The sequence below is a fragment of the Notechis scutatus genome, chromosome 1, assembly GCF_049901735.1.
Source record: "Notechis scutatus isolate UNSWTSFEM ecotype Mainland chromosome 1, rNotScu1.2, whole genome shotgun sequence".
Lineage (NCBI taxonomy): Eukaryota > Metazoa > Chordata > Lepidosauria > Squamata > Elapidae > Notechis > Notechis scutatus.
The window spans coordinates 91502352-91512082 of record NC_142009.1 but is presented as its reverse complement, the minus strand read 5'-3'; the positions used below and the strand labels follow the sequence as shown (position 1 = coordinate 91512082).

The 9731-nt window shown below is 37.4% G+C and overlaps 1 protein-coding gene across 1 annotated transcript; it reads right to left on the bottom strand.

Moving 5' to 3' along the window:
• Window positions 1-1508: 1508 nt before the first annotated feature.
• LOC113411212 (p53 apoptosis effector related to PMP-22-like) lies at window positions 1509-6677 on the bottom strand. The gene is made up of 3 exons (XM_026666167.2): window positions 6233-6677; window positions 4158-4301; window positions 1509-2027 (listed from the first exon to the last, which is right to left on the bottom strand). The coding sequence occupies exons 1-3, from the start codon at window positions 6432-6434 to the stop codon at window positions 1819-1821; spliced, it is 555 nt and encodes a 184-aa protein (XP_026521952.1). The 5' UTR covers window positions 6435-6677; the 3' UTR covers window positions 1509-1818.
• Between the last annotated feature and the right edge of the window lie 3054 nt (window positions 6678-9731).

The window sequence follows — 9731 nt, the reverse complement described above, 5'->3', positions numbered from 1 at the left end:
CCTTAAGCAGTCAATGTTTAGAGCTCTGCTAGGGAACTGCCCAATATACTAAAACATTTTTGGAATGGCTGAATTTTTAACAATAATTATAGCCTCTGTGTGCTAATCTATTTTCTGAATCTTCAACAAATTTGCATCTCTCATTTGATCGGGACAGTATATTCACATACTTAAGTTGTTTGTGTTGTTTATTTTAATTTTTAAGGCATTTAATAGTATTTAATACCAATCCTACAAATTCTTTTACTCATTAAGCAACAGACAAAAAAGTTTTATTAACTAATTTTAATAATATCACATTATTTTGAGTATGTAATTAAGAAACATGGAAAATTATGCCAAAGCACAATAGATGGTTTTGAGTTCAACTTGCCACTGTAACTATTGATTTAACTTTTAATTAAACCTTGAGCATTATGCAGAACATGGAAGCTACACAATTCCTACAGCTTACAATCTAAGACGACAGTATTATGTATTTTTACTTGGGAATAAGGGGTTTGAATTAAGAAACAAGTCTATAGGACGGGATGGGTAACCATGGCAACTTTATGATTAGTGGAGTTTAACTGGACTTTAAGCCAGCCATGCTGGCTCAGGAATTCTGGGAATTGAAGTCCACAGGTCATAAAGTTGCCATAGTTGCCCACACTTGCTGTTAGTGGTCAGAATATGTGGTAAAAGAAATGAGTATCAGCTACCTTTAGTATAGTAGATAATGTATATATGTACATTTTCTGACTTCTCTATGCCTATGCAGCACAATTGTCCTTTCAGTGTTATGATGGATTATATTGCTTTTATCAGCGCACGTAAACAAAATATTACAAAAGAATTGCCCCTGTAAAAAAAATAATGAACATATTTGGACAATTATACATCCATGCATTACAAAAGGCTATGTATTTACACTTTAAAACAAGTAGGCAAAACTAAGATATGCTAATACAAAAATACAGCTGGAACTTCAGCAAACTCTTCTGAAGGTCGGTTTGCAGATCTGAGAACATCTAATAGCAGATTACTGTTTATTGTAAACAAGTTTGGAATGTAATAGAGTTGCCTTTAAAATGTGCAGGCCAAATATTTTTGTTAAAACTAAGAGAAATTAGATTGGTGTCAAGTTTTTTCATAATTTGTTCCCAACCTCTTCTTAACTAAACAATTTATATACTTCATGCAGTCTGTTCTGGCAAATAATGCTTTCTGGTACATAAATATTTTCCATATTGGCTTCATTTATCTCATTCTTGTTAATAAAGGTGTTATAGCCTAAATTTGGATATATATATATATGGATCTTTTGGTTATTCGGGTTTTCTCCCGCGAAGATTGGAAGTATCTAGGCACTTCCTAGATACTTCCAATCTTACGTGGGAGAAAACCCGAATAACCAAAGATCCACATACAAATACCCGCGAGAACCTCAGAAAACAAATATATATATATATATATATATTCGTAGATTTTCACGGGTACAGGTATGTAGGTCTAGGTGTGTTCGGGTTTTTTCCCGTATAAGATTAAGAGTATCTTGGCAACATTTTGGCAAGGTCCCACTCCCCATCCTTAGGCTGGTGCCTTCGGCTTCGTGCCAGTGCAAGCAATCTGCATTTATTTCAAAAAATAAATTCACTTTAACAATTGAGAGCAATTCTCATTAATACTTTTTTTTTGAGCTGCTAAACCTCTATGTATTCTAATATTCTTGGGAAATATTGGACTTGAGCTGATACTGTAGGTATGTCTGTATACTTCTTTGGACCCTAAACAACCAGGGACTCCCTATGATGACCCTGCTGCTCTTTCTAGGAGATTTTAATAAAATTCAGGTTTGACATTTCCCAAAATATGATCTTCATAGAGGGGGAGACAACAAAAGAAGAATCCAAGACCTATTGCCATGATGCACATGGTCCACCCAAATCCATAGCTCCAATCAAATACATGTACGGTATTTACTGGGAAGACCACACGTGTTGAAATCATTACAGCATAGATGACAAGGCCCATTAATGAGAATATGGCTGCAAAAAATGAAAAGATTAAAAATTAGTTACTAACACATGAAAACAGTAGGAAAAGAGAATGGATTGTATTTTTTTTTTTTTTAAATGGCGTTTTGGGAGAATTCTGACTCCTGTAGAATACGAACTCCTATGGTAGTTTATATTCTATTTGCCCAACCTATCTACTATTGTGGTTATAACATCAGACAGATTATTTATGCAGTCCAGTATTTGGCAGCATCGTAAGATCTAGCCTTGTAACTTGAGACCATTTTTAAGTAAAGAGGCTAAGGGTCAACTGGAAGCAAAGCATGATATTTACCACTAAGCTACAATCAGTGGCGGATTAAGGCTCGATGGTGCCCTAAGCACTGACAAATCTTGGTGCCCCCCTCCTTTTGAACATACAAGATTTTTTTTTTTTACAAATCTTCATTGGTGTTTTTTCTTTCTCAACTTTGTGGTGCCCCCTTTGGGCCTGGTGCCCTAAGCACATGCTTAGTCTGCTTATACCTCTGGCTACAGTCCTTCCCTATTTCAAGATTTGAAGCTCTGACAAGAAATACCACAGAAATGGTGGTGTGAGATTCTGAATCAAAATTTACACTAGAATAATGAAGGTAAACATACAATTTAGTTGTTCAGCATTAAAGATGATGTACGGTGGATACCTTTTGAGTCATGTTTATGTAGAATTACTCACAGGATGAACAGAAATTTAGAATGCTTTTGAATCAACTAAAATAAAATAAATTAGGGTTCTAGAATGCCATACATATATCAGAAAAATCAGAAGACGCTGGTGATTAATTCAGAAAAATTTAGGAAAAGCAGGACAGCTCTTTTTAGATTCTCCTTCCCTGCCCTCTGTTTCAAGTTATGGATATTGTCTTGTTCCCTGGTTTAAAATGAAATAGCAATAGCACTAGTAATAGCACTTAGACTTATATACCACTTTGCAGTGCTTTACAGCCCTCTCTAAGCAGTTTACCAAGTCAGCATATTGCCCCCAACAATTTGGATCCTCATTTTACCCACCTCAGAAGGATGGAAGGCTGAGTCAACCTAGACAATGCTTATACTTTTTTAAAATAATATTAATGCTACTATTTACTATTTTCTCCATTGGTTATGACAGAGTATCATTGCTATTAGTCTGCTTTTATGAAATACAGGTAGTCCTTGACTTACAACCATTCATTTAGTGACTGTTCAAAATTACAACAGCACTGACCATATGACTTATGACCAGTTCACACATTTATGACTGCTCCATAAATGGTCACGTGATCAAAATTTGGGCACTTGTCAACTGACATGTATTTATGTCAGTTGCACTGACCCGGGGTCATGTGATCATCATTTGTGACCTTCTCAGCCAGCTTCTGACAAGGGGAGGAGCCAGATTCACCTAACAACTGTAGTGATTTGCTTAACAACTGTGGCAAAAATTATCATAAAATGGGGCCCTGACTCACTTAAGAAATGTGGTTGTAAGTTGAGGTCTTTCTATACTGCTGTTCTGTTGAGTTTCCCGAGAAAATGTGAAATGGCACAAATTAAGTCTGCTGGGTGGGGGATTGGACTTGATCAGGGGTCTCCAACCTTAGCAACTTTAAGACTTGTGGACTTCAACTCCCAGAATTCCTCAGACAGCAAAGCTGGCTGAGGGATTCTGGAAATTGAAGTCCACAAATCTTAAAGTTGCTAAGGTTGGAGATCCCTGGACTAGATGACCTACAAGATCCCTTCCAACTCTGTTACTCTGTAAATCTTTTCTTCATTCTTATACTGCTATTTTCTTACCACCATAGAAATAGCTAGTGTCTCTCCCAGAAGTGGGATCCTACCTGTTCCACTACTGGTTTGGTGATCGCCCACACATACGTGCAACCCTAATACACACATGCAGCTTTCCCCACACCAGCTGAGGCCTGCAGTGCCAATCAGCTGAGAGGATAAAGAAGAGAAAAGCACGAGGGCGGGTGAGAGGGCTGATCCTCCACTTTTCCCTTCTTTCTCCTCACAGCTGATCCTCGGAGGCTTTTTTTTATACTACCAGATACCACCAGTGGTCTCTCCAAACCAAATCTGCTCTGCCATATTTTACAATATTTTACTTCTTTTGCTTTGTATACGTAGCCTTACCAGCAACAAAACACAAGCCTCCTATGCCTCTAATGAAGTTGAAGCGAAGTGTCGGGATGGCAAAGGCAATGATGGACAAGGCAAAGCAGATGCAGATGAGTACAAATCCAACTAAGAAGGTACCAGCTGCACCTCTACCCCAAGCTGGAAATAAAAACAGAAAACAGTGGTTCCATCCTTTATGCCTGTTCCTGGCAAGATACAGATCTAAAATAACATTCAGTCATTCAAGAAGGTAAGGTACATCCATTTATCCATGTTTTATGTCATAATGGTTTATCAAATAAACCACAAATGGATGAGTTCACATACATTAGTAAGGCATTTGCCATGGCTTTCCAGACGTAATAGCTGGGTTTCCATGATCTGCTAAACGAAATCAAATGGCTCAAAATGCTTTGTGAACTCCAGTCATTACATCCATATAGTTTTATCTGCCAGGGGCAATTATTTAGTGGAACAGGTTCTTTGATTTTAAAGCGGCTACAGTTTTAGAGTAAGCCAATGGTAGGCGTTCATTTTTTCCAGGCAAACCTTTTCTGTTAGGCACCATATCTTTGTCTCTGTTAAATAAGGCTTTCTGGGTTATTTTAATATTTCAATAACCTGTTTGAACAGGAATGACTGTGGGATGCATAAGCAAATTATTTCTGGTTCTCATGAAATCTCTTTCATGTCTTGCCATTAGTGAAGAATTGACAGCCATAGTGACATTGAGTTATTTGGACCAAAAATACAACAGAAGTAGGAATAACTTGAGAATGCAGCAGAGAAAGGAATGTAGTGGGATCTAAACCTTAACCGTCTAAACACTTAGGAGTATTTCTTTGTTTATTTGTTTCAACTGAGATGCTCATATAATACTGAATTTCTCTATACAAGTTAAATCCAGGAAAGATCCTGGCATGTCCAATGTCAAAAACATTTTGCTAAGAATAATCGGCTCAGAATTTATAAAAGCATTTGTAAAAGAGTAGAAAGCTTTATACAAAGATATTAAAACTGAGAAGATCGTTTTGAAAAGCTGTGTGCAATGAGCAGTGGAGGCTAATTGGGATTTTAGAGATCCAAAGGCAAGAGATGTATACCATGACCTTGTGAAAAGAGCACATGGCATAAGAAATATATGTTCCACTTTTATTCGTGCAGCATTTTTGCTTGGAATGGCATTTTAAACATTCTTGGATATAGTCTTCAGATTTTGCCCACCAATCTAGAATAAATAAACTACTTAAGGATTCCTCTGAGGGTTTTACATTTTCTACACATGAAAATATAACTGACTCTATAAAAATGATTGAATCTTATTACATAAAAATGATTGAATCTTATTACATGGTATATTTTTCACTGAAGGCATTTGAAATCCTTCATTGCCGAAGATTTTTTAAAATCTTTCATTTTACATTATTTGGCTTGCACCCTGCATAACCAGTGCAGCCTTCAAATATTTTGTTCCAAAGAGCAGCCAGAAAATAAAAGTGTTCATGACATAACACTATTTCCAAAAGGAGAAAAACATATTTGATATGCTTCCAAAATGTGTTTGATGGAAACATTGATATCAGTACATTCAGAAAGACTGAACATTACACAAATCCATTAATTTAACCCTATTATGTCACTGTATACATCCACCCAAATAATTTCTTAGACTTTAAGACTGGCACCAATACAAAAAATTGAAATCATCATTTTCGAACATTTAAGTTGCTATGTTTTCTACTGACCAAGGCAAAAATAACAGCTACAAATTCCCCAGCCTGAGAGTACAAATAAACAAAGTGCAAAGAAAAAAAAGGAAGATATATCTTTATAGCATCTACTTGCACAATTGCGCTTTCTGACAATCAGTTCCTTCTTTTTTTAAAAAAAAAAACACATACACACATTACTAAGCATTTCTAATTTGGAGGAAAAAATGAAGTAATGATAACAGTGAGATCTACTTGGAGTTACATGTACAAAAATGTTTTCAGGCATACGATGCCCCTAAATCGTTAGTGTAATTTGCACTTTATACACACACACACACACACACAAATTGGTTCACAGTGTCTCCTAGAGATCCTTACCAAAATCCATGAGAGATGTACATCGCCAATCATCTTCTAAAGAGCATAATCTCCATAATGAGCCTTCACTCACAAATGGACCACTTTGTGAGGTTATCCAGCCCCAACCAGCTAGTGAAATGATGCCAAAGATCATTGCTAAGCCCAGCAGAAGAGGCAAGATCCACCTGCAGCGGGTATAATCCAGACCATACTGAACCATCTTGCTGTTGGGTCTTTTCCAGTCACTTTAAATGCTAAGCAAAAAGATCTTTCTGCAATGGCTTTGGTAGCCTGAGGAAAAAAAAAACAGACTGGGGTAAATAAAATGTGTGTGAATGGAAACGAGATAGATCTGTAGAGAAAAAGAAAGAAAGGAAAGCAGAGAGCAGCCTTATGATCCAAGCAGACCCTAAAGAAAACTCCACCTAAATCTCTATGAGCAAGTCACTACAACAACCTGTTGATCTGGAAAGAAAATTCAGGGTTGGGACTATGCTCATTTTAGAACCTGTCTCCTCCTTCTTTGTCAGCTATTAATTAAGATAAATGTAGATTATATCCATTTCCATTAGCATCTACTCTTTTCATGGCAGTAGCATTTCACAACAAACAGCACTGAAGTGCTTTTGAGGAGAGCAATGAAAGTTAAGAGCATATTTTTGGTGAATAAACTCACCCCAGTCTTTAAAAAACAAGATATTGAACAAATTGTTGAGATTTTTCACTGCTAGGAGTCTGAACAGCAAAATTCAAGATGAAAGCCCCATCTGGGCATCTGTACTGTGAAGTGATTTTTATTGCAAAGCAAAAAAAAAGTTCTAATTTTGAATAGTCATATATCTCCAATGATAACTAAGAGCTGTATTAGCAGAAAAGATGTAGCTTCTTCTGTTGTATGATTATGTGACATCAGATTGTACTATATCCCTGATCCTTCTTAGCAACATACATACACCTCTAGGAAACATCCAGTGATAGGGATTTCATAGTTTCCACATCCTGTGAGAGGCATAGGACAGTTTTCTTGGGCCCTGGAACTACAATTCCCAGAACCCCTAGGCAGAATTGGCCATGCTCGGAGTTGTAGTTCCAACTCAGTGGGAAGGTACAAAATTGGAAACAGTGAAAATAAGCAAAGGCTATCATATCCAGGCTCCAAAAAGAAGACAGAAAATTCTAGTTCTTTGTTGCTATCCAGTGATTGTCCAGAGTTCTGCAGCCCTGAGTTGTAAGTTTATTTACTCCCCAAGAGGGCTATATTTACAATGCGGGAGCTGGACTGAGAGCCACAAAGTAGATGTGACTACGGTAGGTTTGCTTGTTTTATTTTAAAACAGAAGACAATATTCTAATGTTCATGCATTTCCCACATCAAAAGAGTGGAAATTTGTGACCATCAGAAGGTGCTTTGGGAGACATTGGTGTAACAAAAGGTGGCCTGCCCCTTTTCACTTTAGTAGTGTTGCATGCATGCACAAAAGGTGCATGGCTTGGACTGGTAATGTCTTTTATTACCAGGTTAACAACTTTTTTTTTTTTTGAAACAAATTTTATTGATTTTAAAGACAAACAAACCATCGTTAACCATTAAATACATAAAACCTCTCCATTATTAATTTCCCCCTCTATATATATATTTGTCCTCTTCCTTCCCACTTATAACAAGAAGCCAAGTTTTTACCTTTTATAAAAAAACAACAGGTTTCTCAATAGCCATTTGTTGATTCCATAAGGAAGGAGAGTGAACTTTCCCTTTCAGCACTCAATTTTGCCACTTGAAGTCCTCCTCTGGAAACGAAGTATTATTCAGAAAACCATAGTTCTCAGGATTAAACGCCTCTTAAAATCCTGGGTCAGCCACAAAAACTTTCTCTTAACAACTTTCTCCTCTCTTCCTCCTGCTCAGTCTTACCCAGCTGCCGGCTTCTTTGAGGCGGCCATTACAGACCGCCGCTCGACCGCCTTGGGAGAGGGGGGTTTTGCCGGCTGGAAAGGGGGTCTGCAACACCCCCAAACCCCTCACCAGCTCCCCCCTATCTTCGGCTGCCTCTTCGTGGCAGCCTTAGCCTCCAGATCCGTGGATCGGAAGCACCAAAGCGGCTAGCGCGGCAGGGATCGCGCAGGATCGCAAATCCCTGCCGCTAGCGAAGCCGACAAACCGGAAGTTCCCCAGGTTAACAACTTTTATCTACCTGGCACAATGGAGAAGCTGCCTTCTAGGGAGAAGTAACAAGATCTTTTGCAATGAGAAAATATGGACAATACACAACATTCAGCAATTTTATTGCAAGCAAAGCTTTATTGATTCCAAGCAAATCACTCATTCTTCATATATACTCCATCAGCCCTCTCCACCAGGTTTACTAAACTTAATCATGAATTATTAGATAAGAGAGCCAGGTTGCACGGTGAAGGGGTACACATTTTGGGGTCTTCCAAAAAGCCATATTTGCATATTCCTTGATGCTGATACAAAGTCTAGTGCAGGGGTCTCCAAACTTGGCAACTTTAAGACTTGCGGACTTCAACTCCCAGAAGTTGCCAAGTTTGGAGACCCCTGCACTAGTGTAATAACAAATTATTAATTTTCAGGTAGAAAACATCTAATAATGGAGCAGCTAGTTCACAGTCATCATATCAGCTTTCCTACAATCACAATTGATTATTCAGATTTTGCTGTGGCCTCAAAATGGGATCATTTTGGCCTGTTTTATCAAAAGATGAAACCAGCTGAGAGTACAGTGTGCTGGAAGGAATGATAGTGATGTCAAAAATATTTGGTTTATGGAGTGTTTGTGCTATCCTGTATAAAGGGGAAAGCAGCAAAAATGAATACAAAAACATAATGAGGTTTAGTTTGTTAGAAGGTATTTAGTTTGTCAGAAGGTATTTAATAGAATTATTCCTGAAACTTTTGCAAATGAGCAAAACTCATTTACACATAGCACAACACAGCTTTATACCACACAGAAAATGCTCTGATCAGGCTTCTATTTTTCGGCAATTCTTTGAGAAATTTCTGAATGTGAGAAAGTTATTTATTTGTATACCATTTTTATTATTTTTATACAAACTCAAGGTTGTGACAATGTATTTTCCTCCTATTTTCCCCCCAATAACAACTCTGTGAGGTGAGTTGGGTTGAGAGAGATTGACTGACCCAACTCACTTAGCCGGCTTTCATGGTTAAAGCACGGTCTCCTACGTTCTAGTCCGGTGCCTACCGCAAACTAGCTCTCAGGTTAGTTGTATATACCGTACAATGTTTTTTTTAAAGTACACAATAAAATTAATAAAGAGGAAGTATATGATGAAGTACATAAATTATGGAATATGTTGCATGAGTATGGAACTAAAAGCTAGATGCTGAATGTAATAAGTGTGGTTTATGAGAAAAGTAAAGCAGGCCTGAAGATAAATGGAATTCTTAGTGACATTGAACAGGAACAGGCCATAAAACAAGTTGTGTGATACTCATCAATGTTGTTTAATATATTTGTGGATAAATGCACTATAT